Consider the following 17822-nt stretch of genomic DNA (forward strand, 5'->3'; position numbering starts at 1 on the left):
ATGGCCCTGACCAGCGCCTTCAAGGCTGTAACCAATATGCCCGGACTGATCATCTGGAGAGTTGAGGTAGGATAAATACAGCTCTTGCAACGTCCACTTGAAGGTTTCTTTCCTCTCCCAGATTCAGTTGAATGTTGACCATTTTGTTCCATGTTGGGCCTTTTTAGAACCTGACGTCTAGGTAACATCCTGGCTAGATTGTAAAGGTGTTTGCCAATCATACGATTGCACTATATGGACTGGCTCATTCATCTGGAAGAAATTTGATGTGTCTGAGATTAAATCTGAGTGTTAAATGTACTTTCCCCACCACCACCACTGTTTGATGAATAAAGTTTATGAAAATAGTAGACTCTAGAAGTTTAAAACCTCCAAAAAACAAACAAACCCCACCTTGCAAAATACTTATAAAATAGACACAAGGGTCTTGTAGTCAGCTTCTTTTAAAATTGAATGTAAAAGATTCGGGCGCTTTTGTTTTGGGACAGAATTAGATGGCTTTTGCAGGCAAAGGATAACAGACAATTCAACCCCTCCCTCCCCAAATTAGAGAAGACCTGGTGAAATATTCATAGTGTAAGAACATAAATATATCAGTCACTGACCTCTTTCCCTTGTTCCCACATGGCATTTTAGGGGGAAATGAGAAAAAAAAAAGTAATGTTTTTCTACAGAGTGTCTACTTTTCTGCAACATCTGACTGTAGCCAGATCCAGAGAACTGACCTAATGCACCCATATTTGATTTTGGATTCAGAGTTTATCAGTCAGATAGTCCTCGACTCACAATAGTTCATTTAGTGACCATTCAAAATTACAATGGTATTGGGAAAAGTGTCTTTTAAGACCATTGCGTTTGACCATTCCTCTGGTCAAACGATCAAAATTCAGACGCTTGGCAACTGGCTCATATTTATGACGGTTGCAGTGTCCCGGGGGCATGTGATCACTTTTTGCAAACTAAGCCAGATTCCCTTAACAACCATGTTACTAACTGAACAACTGCAGTGATTCACTTAATAAATGTGGCAAGAAAGGTTGTAAAATGGGGCAGAACAACTTTCTCACTTAGCAAAAGGCATTTTGAGCTCAATTATGATTGTAAATTGAGGACTACTTGTACACTTCTGTACCAGATGGGATGGTAATAGCTTTGAAGTTGCTATTCTTGTTCTGTGTCATTGCACCGAAACCTTGGCAATTTATTGAAAATTCTCCAGATGTCTATCCGGAAACGCCATTCTACTTTCTGAGCGTTCCTTAAATAGATCATTAAAGCCAAAGTAAATAATAGAAATGGAAGTCTGGTACACACTAAATACAGTAGAAGGAAGCTGCCCTGAATATACTTATTGGCTTCAGGAACGAGGGATGCTTGTAGGTTGGAGATGCTGGGTGGTGGTGGCGCAGTCATGGCACAGTGGTTAGAATGCAGTATTGCAGGCTACTTCTGCTGACTGCCGATTGCCAGCAGTTTAGTAGTTCGAATCTCACCAGGCTCAAGGTTGACTCAGGTTTCCATCCTTCCGAGATGGGTAAAATGAGGACCCAGGTTATTGGGGGCAATAGGCTGACTCTGTAAACTGCTTAGAGAGGGCTGTAAATCACTATGAAGCGGTATATAAGTCTAAGTGCTATTGCTATTGGGCAGAGACCCAATGGGTCAAGATCTTGACTGTAGCCATGGTTTTATTTGGGCACATCTTTTAATGGTATGTTCTTCTTTTCAGAAAATGGATCTAGTATTGGTGCCTCCCCAAACTCATGGCAACTTCTATGAAGGTGACTGCTATGTTCTCCTTTCAGTAAGTAACCTGAAAGTTGGCTATGATGCATTTCTGTACAATGTAACTTTTGCAGGGGGTGGGTGGGTGTTGAATCTGCCACATACTCAAAAGACTATATTTGCAATCATAGGCAAAACACCAAATATTATGGTGTCATATGGCTATGAGCACTATGTAACTCCAGAAAAAGACAAATGATCCACTCCCAGGACTAACTGTTAGGACAGGCAGCGAAAAGCACAGCAAAAGAAAGACTTTACGCTCTAAGCTAATAGTTCTTCCACCTTTAGAGAAGTGTTTCTCAAGCTTGGCAGCCTGAAGATGTGTAGATTTCAATGCCCAACTGGCTGGGGAATTTTGGGAGTTGAAGGCCATACATCTTCAAGCTGCCAAGGTTGAAAAACATGCTTTAAAATCTGGAGTTTGAACCTCAGATTATCTGCAAATAAAGTTGTGTTGTTAAATTGTCTAGCAGTAATATTGATGTACCACTAGGATTAAAAAATATTTTTGGGCTTTGGGTACAAACTCACTGGAATACTAAGATGGAAGCATCCCAGATACTCAGTTAAGTCCCTTCTTTAATTTTCTGAAGGAACATAAAAGATAAGGGTAAATCCAGCTGTTTACAATCCCCAAGTATTCAACTTCGATTTATGTTATGCACCATAACCTTCATCCTATCCACAGACCCGTAAATTGGGCAGCATCCTTTCCTATGATGTTCACTACTGGATTGGAAGCTGCTCCTCACGAGATGAACAGGGCTCTGCTGCCATTTATACCATCCAACTGGACGACTATCTTGGTGGAGTCCCAGTGCAGCACCGGGAGGTGCAAGGCTATGAATCTGAGCTCTTCAAAGGGTACTTTAAGAAAGGGGTCATGTAAGTATGCTTGATCTTTGCCAAAAGACTGAAAAGATCATTTGAGAAGAAGGCCTTGAGGGTGGGGTGGGGAGTAGGCTTTTCTTAATGGTGAATATGATGTGTGTCTGTGTGCACATGATGGCCAGGGAATAGAAATAGAAATAATAGAAATAGCAATAGAAATAATAGAAATAGCATTTTTTTTATTGGGCACATGTGATTGGACACACAAGGAATTTGTCTCCAGTGCATAAGCTCTCAGTGTACATACAAGCAACAAGTGATAAATCATGATTATAATCATAAAATACATTCATCATAAATCATAAGATACAATACTCAGTGATAGTCATAGGATACGAAACAAGCAATCAACATAAATCATACTAGGATACTAAATAAAACAATTAATATAAATTGTAAGATACAAGTCACAAAGTTATAGTCATAAGAAGATAAGGAATAGGTAATTAATAGAAAAGATGAGAAAGATATATATAGCCCTAGAAGACAGTGTTGGGATTTAAAAATTTTTACTACTGGCATGGCTTGGCGGGTGTGGCTTGGTGGGCATAGCAGAAGAAAGATACTGTAAAATCTCCATTCCCTCCCCACTCCAGGGGAAGGTTACTGCAAAATCCCCATTTCCTCCCGATCAGCTGGGACTTGGGAGGCAGAGAATAGATGGGGGCGGGGCCAGTCAGAGGTGGTATTTACCGGTCCTCTGAACTACTCAAAATGTCTGCTACCAGTTCTCCAGAACTGGTCAGAACCTGCTGAATACCACCTCTGCTACTAGGTAGTTTGACAATGTTGTGGGAATTAATTGTTTAGCAGAGTGATGGCATGGGGGGAAATCATTTTTCCCCATGTATTTGCTTCAGTGTCAGTTATGGCACTTCATAGCATAAAATTGCTGAAGGACACTTTGATGTGCTGATCATCTATTGCAGAAGAATTATTTTCTTTCCACAATATGCCTTTTGCTTTTAATAAAAATACCTGTGAGCTGAATTTACAGGATATGCATTACTTAATCGAACCACTAGATGGGGATAGTCACACCACAGTAGGTGCAAACAACAGGCTTTCCCACTGTGGGCTTAAAATATACTCCACCCATCCTTGACAGTAACTGACAGAGAACTATACTGCTGGGAGTTGGTTAACTCCGTTCCTGATCTGTAGCCCATCTCCACTTTCTCTGTTCCCAGTCACTGCAATCCCCTGAATTCTCCTGAAACAATTAGCCACAAAGCCTCTCTCTCACACACAGGTGGTATTAGTTGTATAAATCTCTAAGGCAGTGGTGAAATCCAATTTTTTTTACTACCGGCTCTGTGGGCGTGACTTGGGCATGGTGTGGCTTGGTGGGTGTGGCATGGAACGGATACTGCAAAATCTCCATTCCCACCCCACTCCTGGGGGAAGGATATTACAAAATCTACATTCCCATCCCACTCTGGGGTCAGCCAGAGGTGGTATTTGCCGGTTCTCCAAACTATTCAAAATTTCTGCTACCAGTTCTCCAGAACCTGTCAGAACCTGCTGGATTTCAGCCCTGCTCTAAGGGTCATCTTTAGCAAAATTAAGTATTCTTAATCCTCAGTAACTGTTATCCAGCTTGTCTGGCTATCATATCTTTTTCCTTTTCCTCTAACTTGGGACAGCTACAAGAAAGGAGGCTGGGCATCTGGCTTCAACCATACCGAGACCAATGTCTACAATGTCAAGCGGCTTCTACATGTCAAAGGAAAAAGAAACGTTATGGCCAGAGAAGTAAGTTTGAGACCCAACCGTGGTTTGACTCCTACATTTCACATAAGCCGCGCGCTATGATTGACTGCATCTTTTGATCATTCCCTGTTTGCTCTTGTATGCTCCTCATCTGTAGGTGGAGATAAGCTGGGACAGCTTTAACCTTGGTGATGTATTCCTCCTAGATCTGGGTAAAATCATTGTCCAGTGGAATGGTCCAGAAAGCAACAAGCAGGAGCGGCTGAAGGTAGATACTGACCAAAAGGGTAGCAGGGTTGCTTGGATTATGGTACTTCTTCTCAGCTCCATCTGAGAGTCTATGACACACAGGAATTTTGCAAAACTTTCTCTTTGTTCATGTCTATGGAGATTCTCAGTCATCCAGGTCATGGTAGTCCCAAAGGTGCTTTTTCAAGAGACAACTGGACTTTCTGGTTTTTCTTTGAAGACGTTTCGCTTCTCATCCAAGAAGCTGAACTGAAGAAGCTTCTTGGATGAGAAGTGAAACGTCTTCAAAGAAGTCCAGTTGCCTCTTGAAAAAAGCACCTTTGGGTTTCTCTTTGTTCCTGTTGTCCCTGAGTCAGGCATGTCCTTTCTTGGAGTGGGGAAGAAAATAATTCCCTTCCTTAGGGACAAGGAAAAAATGTTAAGACAAATGGAAGGCAAACCCTCTTTTGTTATATTTGTTTCAATATCATCATGAACGTAAGTTTTATAGAACTATTGTTTTTATATTTTTTTATTTTTTATTTTTTTTAAAAAAATATTGAAAATTATTAAAAATTACAGGAAAAAAATAGCAATATAAATAGAATTGCAGAGAGTAATATAATACATATAGAGTTTTAAGGCATCAATTTTCGTCTAGAAATAGTACAGACCTCCATTAAACCAAATCATCAAAAAGAGAAAAGATTATCCAGAAGAAAAAATTCTCAACTGCCATGCAATATTCCTATAAATATTTACGCCCAGTCACACTAAGATTATTATTTTACATTCTTCTTCAGATTTCTTTTTTGCAGCCAAGCATACCACCGGTCCTAACTCATATATAGCTCCGATTCTTGTCTATCTCGCAAGAGTCCGGTAAGCTTATCTGCCTCTGCACAATCCATGATCTTTGCGGTTGACATAGCCTCCGATGGGATATTTTTGGATTTCCATTCTTGCGCAAACGAGATCCTGGCTGCAATGATGATGTGGAGAGAGAGATACCAATTAGATTTGTTGAAATTCTCTGGTTTCATGCCTAGTAAAAACGTTTCCGGGTTCAATTTTATCCTACATCCTATGATTTCTAAAATCCATTTTTGAATTCTGGCCCAATATTCTCTTACTCGGGGACAGGTCCACCAAATATGAAAGTAAGTTCCCATAGCGGCATTACATTTCCAACAAACTGTGAAGTGAAACGTCTTCAAAGAAAAAACAAGACAGTCCAGTTGCCTCTTGAAAAAGCACTTTTGGGTTTCTCTTTGTTCCTGTTGTCCCTGAGTCAGGCATGTCCTTTCTTAAAGCCATGGAGTGGGGAAGAAAAGAATTCCTTTCCTTAGGGACAAGGCAAAAATGGTAAGACAAATGGAAGACAAGCCCTCTTTTGTTATATTTGTTTCAATATCATCATGAACGTAAGTTTCATAGAACTATTGTTTTTATAGATCAGCTTCTGTGGATATAGAACTTTGAGCTGAAGATCTTATTCCAAATCCAGAAATTGCTAGGATAAAGAATGGGGTTGTCCCAAACTAAAAACTCAATTTAATATTTAATGAAATCATTTCCTATCATTTTAATATACATTAAATCAATGTCATTATCAAGATTAATGTTCACATGTTTAACCATTTCTCCCTCTTATCACATGCAAATGTAGATTTTAAGGGCAGCATTTAGTATTGGGTGGGGGTCCTCTCTGAGCTTGTTTGCTTTCCTGCAAATGTTTCATTACCAAACTAGGTAACATAATCAGTGCCTACTTGGTAATGAAGTGTCTGCAAGAAAACAACCAAGCTCTGAGAGCAGGAAGGACCCCCCCCCCCATTTCAATCCTGAGTTACAAATATTCTCTTCTATTTAATGTCGTTTTGGAGGATCATACTTAAGCCTTTTGCGGCTACGTGAATTTCTAGGGCTTCGTCTTGTGTATCTGTGGTGTACATGAAGCCACACACAGCTAAAAGAAGTTATGAAATGAGCTATATTTGCTTATGGTAACACCATGGCAAGCAAAACTCAGAGGAAGAGTGGATGGTTAGCATGCAAAAGGTCTTGGGTTCAATCCCTAGCAATTTCAGAAAAGGCAGAGACAATTTGAGGTTACCTGAAGGACCATCTCTTCCCTGAGGGACATCCACTGGTCCTATCAGGTCCACAGGGAGACATTCTGTGGGTACCATCTGCATTCCATCTGACAGGATCTAGGAGATGACTGTTTTCTGCCATGGCATTCATCTTCTTACACATAATACTTCCTGTGGTGAGGTTAGCCCCAACCCTTATGGCCGTCCATAAAGTTCTCAAAATGTGTTTCTTTTCAGCAAGCCTGGGGAGCACCTGGTAATAGGAAACCTGCATGCTGGTTATATTGCTTGTAAACATATTCCCTCTCATGGTCTTCTTTAGCCATATTTATATTTTTAATCCCCATCTGGGCTCCAAGATCACCGCAGATGGGGACTGCAGCCAAGAAATTAAAAGACGCTTGCTCCTGGGAAGGAAAGCTATGGCAAACCTAGACAGCATACTAAAAAGCAGAAACATCACCTTGCCAACAAAAGTGCGTATAGTCAAGGCTATGGTTTTCCCAGTTGCAATATATGGCTGTGAAAGTTGGACCATAAGAAAGACTGAGCGCCAAAGAATTGAGGCCTTTGAACTATGGTGCTGGAGAAGACTCCTGCAAGTCCCTTGGACTGCAAGGCGATCAAACCGGTCAGTCCTAGAGGAGATCAACCCTAACTGCTCTTTAGAAGGCCAGATCCTGAAGATGAAACTCAAATACTTTGGCCACCTAATGAGAAGGAAGGACTCACTGGAGAAGACCCCAATGCTGGGAAAGATTGAGAGCAAAAGAAGAAGGGGATGACAGAGAATGAGGTGGCTGGATGGAGTCACTGAAGCAGTCAGCGTGAGCTTAAATGGACTCCAGAGGATGGTAAAGGACAGGAAGGCCTGGAGGAACATTGTCCATGGGGTCACGATGGGTCAGATACGACTTTGCAACTAACAACAACAAGAACAACATACTTTTAATCGGTTTGCAAAATGTTTTAATTCTTGGTTTTACTGTAGGGTCATTTTGGGTGAGATGAATAGCTCTATAACTTTGACAAATAATAAATAAATTTCCTAATATGGCACACAGAGAATCAATGCCACTCAGAATCAGCTGAACTGAGCTAGACTGGTCAATAATCTAATTTCATATGAGGTGACTTCCCATGTTTCTTCTCTCTTTCTTAGGCTATGCTTCTTGCCCAAGATATCCGCGACAGAGAACGTGGAGGCCGTGCTGAAATTGGAGTCATAGAGGGTGACGATGAAGAAGCCAGTTCAGATTTGATGAAAGTGTTGGAGAGTGAGCTGGGAGAAAGGACTCAAGAAATCAAACCTGCCATTTCTGATGAGATGGTGGACCAACAGCAGAAGGCCAGCCTCTTCCTCTATTGGTGTGTTGAAAATTTTTACTCGTGGCCAAGACTTGACCATAGTTGTTATTGATGGAGCAATTGCACGACTGGGATGGATTGTGAATGTTGATGAAACTTCCATTGAAAAAATGTTATAGATAACCTAGATGGGTCTGGATTGGAAGAAAGCAAAAACTGCCAACTTTAGCTTTCAGCAACACTTTGAAAAGGAAAGGAAACATGAGATTTTGGGGAAACTGGAGAATCATGCATTGAAGCTTATAGAATTTGGTGTGTCAAGGCAAGGAAAGAGGCAGACTGGAGTAGATGGCAACCAAAGGGAAGTATGTGGAGCTAACACTGCAGGATGATGGTAAAGCCAGAATAATATCAGTCAGGCAAGAAAAGCTGGAATAAATATGTCAATCAAGATAAAATACTAAATCTTATTGGTGCAAATTTGTAGGCCTGTGAATGGTTTCAAAACCCAAACCAAAATTATCTCTGAAGCTACTGTAGTTATCTTTCAAACTATCTCTGAAGTTTATTGGAACTTCTTCACTGATGCTACTTACTTGATAGGTCGCTATTTTTCTAGATTTTGTTTTGCTTTAAATAAGAGCTATAAAATTATAGTCAGATAGTAACTTAACATCCATTTCGGCTCTAAGTCAGGGTTATATACTTGCTGAACATTCACAAATCATTCCACCTTGCCAGACTGTAGTTAATACAATCACAAACTAACTAAAGGTAAAGGTAAATGTTCCCCTCGCACATATGTGCTAGTCGTTCCCCACTCTAGGGGGCGGTGCTTATCTCCATTTCAAAGCCGAAGAGCCAGTGCTGTCCAAAGACATTTCCATGGTCATGTGGCCGGCATGACTAAACGCCAGAGGCACATGGAACGCTGTTACCTTCCCACCAAAGATGGTCCCTATTTTTCTACTTGCCTTTTTTTACATGCTTTTGAACTGCTAGTTGGCAGAAGCTGGGACAAGTAACGGGAGCTCACCCCGTTACGCGGCACTAGGGATTCGAACCGCTGAACTGCCGACCTTTCGATCGACAAGCTCAGCATCTTTGCCACTGAGCCACCGTGTCCCTCACACAAACTAACTACCAAGGTATTAAAACAGAGAAGAAGCAGCTAATGAATCACACAGCTGAATGATGGTCTCTCTGGATGGATTCAGACATGCTTATGCATCAGTTATTTATAGTAACTTGGGTAGTCCTTGCATTAGAGATGAAATGGTAATTGTCTCTATTGAAACATGTCAGAATGGGAAGTATTGATATTTATTTATTTATTTATTAATTTAATTTGTATACCGCCCTTCTCCCAGAAGGGACTCAGGGCGGTGAACAGCCAAAATTAAAAAACATACAAATGCAAAAGTTAAGATAATTAAAAGAATTAAATCATTGGCTACCCAAATTTAAAACCCCAAATCCATAAAATTTAAAATCCCAATTAAAAAACCATTTAGGCTAGGCCGGCTTGATGAAATAAAAACGTCTTCAGGGCTTTACGGAAGGTCCGGAGGTCCGGGATCAATCGTATTCCAGGAGGCAGCTCATTCCACAGGGCGGGTGCCCCCACAGAGAAGGCTCGTCCCCTGGGGGCCGCCAGCCGACATTGCCTGACCGACGGCACCCCAAGGAGGCCCTCTCTGTGAGAGCGTATTGGCCGGTGGGAGGTTATCGGTAGCAGCAGGCGGTCTCGCAAATACCCTGGCCCTAAGCCATGGAGCGCTTTAAAGATGAGAACCAACACCTTAAAGCGCACCCGGAAGACCACCGGGAGCCAATGCAGCTCGCGCAGGAGAGGTGTTACGTGGGAGCACCACGTCGCTCCCATAATCACCCGCGCGGCCGCATTCTGCACCAGCTGGAGCCTCCGGGTGCTCCTCAGGGGGAGCCCCATGTAGAGAGCGTTACAGTAGTCCAGGCGTGACGTAACCAAGGCATGAGTGACTGTGCACAAGGAGTCCCGATCCAGAAAGGGGCGCAACTGGCGTATCAGGCGAACCTGATAAAAAGCCCCCCTGGCCACGGCCGTCATATGCTCTTCTAAAGACAGCCGTGTGTCCAGGAGGACGCCCAAGTTGCGAGCCCCCTCTGTGGGGGTCAATGACTCGCCCCCAATAGCCAGAGATGGCACCAGCTGGCTATACTGGGACGCCGGCATCCACAGCCACTCGGTCTTGGAAGGGTTAAGCCGAAGCCTGTTCCTCCCCATCCAGACCCGCACGGCCTCCAGACACTGGGACATCACTTCGAGGGCATCATTGGGGTGGTCTGGGGTGGAAATGTACAGCTGAGTGTCATCAGCGTACAGATGGCATCGCACCCCAAAACCACGGATGATCTCACCCAGCGGCTTCACATAAATGTTGAACAGGAGCGGCGAGAGGACCGACCCTTGCGGCACCCCGCAAGCAAGGCGCCTCGAGGTCGACCTCTGCCCCCCTGCCAACACAGACTGCGACCGGTCAGAGAGATAGGAGGAGAACCACCGCAACACGGTGCCTCCCACCCCCAGTCCCTCCAGCCGGCGCAGCATGATACCATGGTCGATGGTATCAAAAGCCGCTGAGAGGTCTAACAGGACCAGAACAGAGGAACAACCCCTGTCCCGAGCCCTCCAGAGATCATCCACCAATGCGACCAATGCCGTCTCCGTGCTGTACCCAGGCCTGAAGCCGGACTGGCACGGATCTAGATAGACGGTTTCATCCAGGAACTGTGGGAGCTGTCGCGCAACCACACTCTCCACAACCTTCGCAACAAAGCGAAGGTTGGAGACCGGACGATAGTTTGCCAAAACGGCCGGGTCCAGAGAAGGCTTCTTGAGGAGGGGCCTCACCACCGCCTCTTTCAAGGCGGGAGGCAAGAAACCCTCTCTCAGAGAAGCATTTATAATCCTCTGGAGCCAGCCACGTGTTACCTCCCAGGTGGCCAGTACCAGCCAGGAGGGGCACGGGTCCAATAAACATGTGGTTGCGTTTAACCTCCCCAGGATCCTGTCCACGTCCTCAGGAGTCACAGGGTCGAACTCATCCCAGGTAACATTCTCAAGACCAGCCTCAGTCACCCCGCCGGGATCTACCCAGTCAGAGTCCAAGCCTCTTAAGTATTTAATTTGTGATTTTATTTATTTATTTATTTATTTATTTATTTATTTATTTATTTATTTATTTATTTATTAAATTTTTATACCGCCCCCTCTCCCGAAGGACTCGGGGTGGTGAACAGCCAGAATTAAAAACACACAATACAAATATTAAAATACATTAAAACAAATTAAATTATCTTTGGCTTCTCCAATTTTAAAACCCCTTACCCATAAAATTCACCCAATTAAAATTTTAACCCAGCCCGGCTTGCTGAAATAAAAAAAGTCTTCAGGGCCCGGCGGAAGGTCCGGAGGTCCGGGATTAGTCGTATCCCTGGGGGTAGCTCATTCCAGAGGGCGGGTGCCCCCACAGAGAAGGCTCTTCCCCGGGGGGTCGCCAGCCGACATTGCCTGACAGACGGCACCCTGAGGAGACCCTCTCTGTGGGAGCGTGTTGGCCGGTGGGAGGTTATCGGAGGCAGAAGGTGGTCTCGTAAATAACCGGGTCCTAAGCCATGGAGCGCTTTGAAGATGAGAACCAACACCTTGAAGCGTGATGGTTAACTTACCCTTAATCAATCAATTAATTAACATTTACTTGTGACTTCCAGTTTGCTGTTCGTCGCTGCTAGACGTTCCTTCGGGATCGTCAGCTTCCACTGCCTGTCAGAGCCGCCTTCACAACAGAATGGCGGCTCGAAAAAACTCCGTTTCCATGAGGAAATGGAGATAGAGCCGGCAGGGGTGGGTAGAACTCTCTGCGGAGTCCCAAAAGTTTTTTTTTTACTTTTGGGACGGAGCGGATGAGATGCCCCATATCCCCAGCCGCTGCTCCGGGCTTTGGGAGACCTCTGCTAATGCAGAGCCAGGTGTCAAAAGCAAGCCTGCAAATTTAACAGATTACTCAAAGAAAATGTGAGCTGGACCTGTAATACTGAACTGCAAGTATTTTACTTATCTTTTAAAAATTACTTAAGAGAAGGGAGGAAAAGAAAGAGGAAAAAAAAAAAGCCTTTTAAAATGGCGTCTGCCGTGGCTGGAGGAGAGGCTGAAAGGGAAAGTCCTTCCGTTTTCTATTATTACAATGTAGCGGAATAAATACCACTGGCTACATTTGTAGACAAAACTTCGCTCCTGTGTCTTTTTCTCTCTTTTTCCCCTGGAGACTTGATATTGTTGTTGATTGGAAAGAAGTCTTTCTTCTTGTTTTTTTTTCTTTAACAAAGCCTGCCTGGGCGGAAGTATGGCACTGAGACTAACAAAGTCAGATAAACAAGTGGGGGGGGGGATTCCCCCACCAACAATTTAAAGGAACAAGTTTTAACTCTTCAGTCTCAGCAACCTGATTTTAATATAATAGAATTTTTCTTAGAGGAGATTGCAAGAAGGGAGGAGATTGTGAATCAGCAACTTGAAAAATTTAAGCAGAAAATTAAAGAATTGGTGAAATCTAAGTTTGATTTTTTGCAGAAAAAATTCTCAAAAGTGGCTAATGGTTTTACAGAATTTATGATACAGTTGGACACAAATACTAATTTATTAGAGTCTAAAATGGAAGAAATTCAAGATAAATTGGACAATAGAACTCAAAAAATTGAAAATGATCTGACAAACACTCAGGATAATAGTTCAGAAGAAAAACCTAAAATGGATGCTGATCAAAAGTCTGGTAATGTAGAAAATTTGCAACAGAGGATTGAAAAGGAGATTCTAATGGTACAATATAATTTAACAGAATATGCGATAAGATTGAGGGGTTTGCAGGAAAATAACAGAGATGATTTAAGGAAAATATCTTCTGAAATTCTAGCTGGGATTCTAAAGGTTCAACCTGAGGAAGTGTTTTGTAGGATTGACAGAGTTTATCGAATAAACTCCTGGATTGCCAAGCAAAGGCAATTGCCTAGAGATGTGGTGATTTATTTTACAGATAAAGAAATTAGGAATAATATCGTGCAAAATTCCTTCAATTCTAATTTGCAATTGTATGGAAGAAAGATTTGGATTTACAAGGAACTCCCACCTAAGATATTAATGGAAAGGAAGAAATTTGGTTTTCTGGTGAATGAGTTAAAAAAGAGAAATATCCCATTTAGGTGGGATGCTCCAGCTGGTATTATATTCAGATATCAAGGAGAAAGGTACCAGCTAAATACTGTTGAAAGAGCGGAAGAATTTTATCAAAATAGGTTGAAAATGAATTTAACATTTTCAGGTATAATACAGGATAAGCAGAAGGAGCTGGAAATAAAGGTAAAACATCGAATTATAGAGACTGTACCAGATAAATTGCCTTTGGATTTATCGGACATCCCAGCTGGACTATCTACAAATTTGAGAGAAGTGGCATCTAACCTTAATGTGATGACTTATCAAGGCAAGGACAAGCATGGAAACCAATTAGGGGATATACAAGGGATAAAAAAGAAACATGAGACACAAAAACAAAATCAACAAGACCAATCTACAAAGCAGAAGGAAAACCGACCAGATGATACACAATTTGTTGAAAGGAAACCAGGATGGAAACCAAACCCACAAAAAAAAAGAAAAAAAGAAATAGATGGCATAAAATAGAAATTTCTAAATCAAGCAACAGTGAAGCCAGTGACTTTAAAATATGAATGATTATGTGTAAATATAGAAGAGGCGACGTATTGGTTAATATCATCCTGAGGAATGTGGCAGATCTCTGCATGGCCGTAATCTGGGGATGTGAAAAGAGCCTTAAACTGATGGATTTGAATTATCCACTTTGGAATATCTTTTTGTGTTGATAAACATATTATAATTAACTTGAATCACAAGGCAAGAGAATTATCCTGGGGCATGCAGAAGATCGGGTTGTTACCCACTACGATGATGGGAATCAATAATCCTGATGAAACCCACAATTATTACTATATGGAATATAATTATAATGTCACTCGGGTGGTTGTTTTTACTTTTATACATATAAGAAGATATTTACTACTGATGGGGGCAGATATGATTGAAGATCCTGAATAAACTGTTGCACCAGCAAGCTATGTTACCCTATTATGGATGTTGGTTCTACCAATCTAGTGGAAAGACCTCAAAGAAGATATTATATGGACTATAAATTTAAAGTCATTGTCTTTTCTTTTTTTTATTTAGACATAATGGAATATATAGACATATATTTTTAAGTAGTGTGGGCAGTGAATCAAAGATATCAAAGATATTGAGAATTGTTGTGTATGATAGTGGGTGAATAAGCTGATTAGTAGATTGATTAGTCTAAGAAAAGGGATTTCTAAGTGATATATTTAGGGGAGTGGTGGAAATGGATAGAGTGGAATAAATGTTAAACTAGATTTTATGGGGAAGGCCGCTTTGAAATGTTATAGTAATATATATAGAAGATTAAATGTTAAAGTAGGACTTATCGTATAGTTTTAAGGTGGAAGGTGGTTTTGAATGGTTGTAATAATATATAGATAGGAGAAAAAGGGCAGATTATTGCCAAATTGGGAGTTAGAATACTATTATGCTAAATTAGAAGTTATTCTATAATGTTATAGTATAATGTCCTTTTTTTTTCTTTTTTTTCTTTCTTTTCTTTTTTCTGAAATGTATGGATAAGGGGGGATGTCATAATATTAATAATATTTTTAGTAAGTAAAGGTCAATATTTAGAGGAGGGAGTAAGTAATCTGTTATGAATTAGGGTTTTTTTTTTCTTTTTGTTACGAAGAAGTCACAGGGGGGGATGGGCGGGGAGGGGGGGTTAGGGAGGGGGAGGGAGAGGGGAAAAAAAAAAGGGGGGGGAAATTTGTATTTGAAAACTTTTTCAATAAAAAAAAAAACAAACATTTACTTGTGTGGCCTCACGCTCATACTTCACACTGGATACTCCAGGAAGAATTAATTGTACCTGTAAGAAATTCTAAAAGAAATAGTTCAGGAATTCTGCCATTTCCAGCATTCAAACTAACCAAACAAGCAATCTTGTCTTCTTTTCTAGTGTTACAGACTCTGGAGGAGAAATAGAAATTACAGAAGAAGCCAAACGTCCTCTCAGGCAGGAATTATTAAACCACAATGTAAGTCTAAGATTGACATGGCATAAATGGTGCTAAACTGAGCTTCTTAGCTCTAGTACAGGGATGTAAAACTCAATGGCTGCATCAGGGTTGTGTTTGACCTCAGGGGGCCAGGTTGGTTGTGGTCAGGGTGGGCGTGGCCAGCTCAACGTCACTCGTGTTGGGTAGCCCTGTGGTGGCCCGAGCATTCTGCCAGCGAAAACTGGCTCCCGAGCTCCATTTTCGCTGGCAGAGCCATTGCGGGCCGATCCTTCGCTGTTTCCAGGTTGGCCCCACGGGCCAGATCTAAGCACCCCACGGGCCGGATCCAGCCCCCGGGCCTTGATTTTGACACCCCTGCTCTAATACATCAACAGAGTAGCCTGTTGGATTATTACATAAAGTGGATTGAAGCCCTATGTTCTTTTGCTGACAGTGTTTTCCTAGAAATATTTAACTAAAATCCAAACATATGGCAAACATATGATGGCACAAGATTTTGGAGAGATAAGTTTGTGTTTGCTATGGTCAATTTAATCAGTTAGTCAGAAAGCCCTATTTTCTGCCAAATGATACTCTTGAACATTAATAACATAGCTTGGGCTTTGCACAATTGGCTAGGCTAAAACGTGATTGGCTGAGTTGTATCTCAGTGTGTTGTGTGAATACAGCTGGGGATATGTGAATGCTACAAGTGGAATTTTTTCTCCACTTGTCTGTCAGTTGCGGATCCCTACAATAAACTTGACCTTATCCTGCTACCATACAAAATATATCAAATATTTTTGCCCACTGTTCAATTTAGGGTTGGTGTTTGACAGGGGCCTTAGTTTAGTAGCGGACACCTATTTTGCTCATGAGGGATTTGTGCTTCAGCCTTTGCTGAAGAGGGATTTCTGGTAAGACTAAGTGTCAGGTTTCAATGTCGCCTCAACCTGCATTTACTCTAGTGCTGACACTAAGAACTCCTGCCTTAAAAACTTGGAGAACTGAGACAGGTGGATGAATGATCCAAGCTGTGTAAAGGCATTTTCCTATAGTCTTTTTGTCAGGGGTGTGTGCAGGAAATTAGGATTCTTAATTTTTACCAATTTCACCATTGCTGTAAAACCAATTCAGCCAGTGGTGAAATCCATTTTTTATACTATCAGTTCTGTGGGCGTGGCTTGGTGGGCATGGCAGGGGAAGGATACTGCAAAATCTCCCGTCCCACCCCACTCTGGGACCAGCCAGAGGTGGTATTTGCCAGTTCTCCGAACTACTCAAAATTTCCGCTACTGGTTCTCCAGAACCTGCTGGATTTCACCCCTGAATTCAGCGGCCCATGAAATCCATTTTTGCACTGATTTGAACTTTTTTTTTTTTTTTTTTTTTGCAATAAGTGATTTACACTATTTATACCATACTCTTAATGATCTCCTTTGGGCTTTAGGATTGCTACATTCTGGATCACAGCGGGATGAAAATCTATGTCTGGAAGGGGAAAGGAGCCACTAAGATGGAGAAACAAACAGCCATGTCGAAAGCCTTGGTATGGTGGAGTAATCCATTCCAACTGAAATGGCCGCTTCCCAGTTCTTTCTCTTTTAAAAACTAGATTCTAAATAGATTTCTTAACGTGGTACTTTAAAACGTAAAGCTTACATGCTCCAGTTGCTAGTGGTGTGAAATATTTTTAAAAATTGTAACACACTTGTGTGTTTGTTTGTTCTTTAAAGATCAGTGTTAATTTGCATCAGGCTCTCTTCTAATAGAACAACCCAAACCTTTGCAGATTGTACACATACAGTAATCACTAGACAGAGCAGGATCTTCAACAGGCCTATTGTACGCATGAGCTACTGCTCAGATATGCAGGGGTAAAACTCTGAATCAGCCCTATTAAAACAGTAGAGTGAGAACCTTATGTAGCTTTGTTGCCATCTTGTAGTTGTCTGGCTTTTTGCAGCCCAGATATGATAATATATCTAAGAAAAATTGTTGGAGAGAAAAGGCAACTATATACTGGTACATCTATCATACATTTCCCTTTTGGGGTCTGCAGTGTTACAAAAACAGCAGAAAAGAAGTAAGAAATAGTAAGCCAAAAAAATACAGCATATGGTTAATAATAAAAAATAAAAAACTAATAAAACTGATAAAAACATTTTAATCGTAAAAGAAAAAGGAAAGGATATATATGTTTGTGTGTGTATATCTATATATCTATATCTATATTTATAAATCTATCCATCTATCCATCTATCCATCTATCTATATGTAGATATAGATGTACCCTGTTTCCCCCAAAATAAGACATCCCCTGATAATAAGCCCAATCAGGCTTTTGAGCGCATGGCAATAAGGCCAAGCGCTTATTTCAGGGTTCAAAAAAATATAAGACAGGGTCTTATTTTCAGGGAAACACGGTAGATGTAGATGTAGATATGATTTATACTATCACTATTCACTCTATTACTGTGGAACTTTTTCTCATGGCAAACTGTCTTTGCCACCACACCTTCCATACACACTACTTTGGGTCTTCTCTTTTATTTTTTTAACTTTTGTAGGATTTTGTCATCTCTGTCCAACCACACCTTCACTTCGTCATCTTCTCCTTTCTGTCGA

The 17822-nt window shown here is 41.4% G+C and overlaps 1 protein-coding gene across 1 annotated transcript in view; it reads left to right on the top strand.

The window, feature by feature from the left end:
- Positions 1–17822, top strand: part of AVIL (advillin) — a 40894-nt gene continuing 23072 nt past the window's right edge. Inside the window, exons 1-8 of the mRNA XM_070934920.1 lie at positions 1–66; positions 1730–1804; positions 2477–2673; positions 4326–4434; positions 4550–4660; positions 7879–8084; positions 15155–15233; positions 16645–16743. Of these exons, the coding sequence (XP_070791021.1) occupies positions 1–66; positions 1730–1804; positions 2477–2673; positions 4326–4434; positions 4550–4660; positions 7879–8084; positions 15155–15233; positions 16645–16743 (942 nt within the window). The remainder of the gene's footprint in view (positions 67–1729; positions 1805–2476; positions 2674–4325; positions 4435–4549; positions 4661–7878; positions 8085–15154; positions 15234–16644; positions 16744–17822) is intronic.

Source organism: Pituophis catenifer, unplaced genomic scaffold, assembly GCF_029215685.1.
Source record: "Pituophis catenifer annectens isolate HBS135680 unplaced genomic scaffold, rPitCat1.0.hap2 SCAF_2, whole genome shotgun sequence".
Taxonomy (NCBI): domain Eukaryota; kingdom Metazoa; phylum Chordata; class Lepidosauria; order Squamata; family Colubridae; genus Pituophis; species Pituophis catenifer.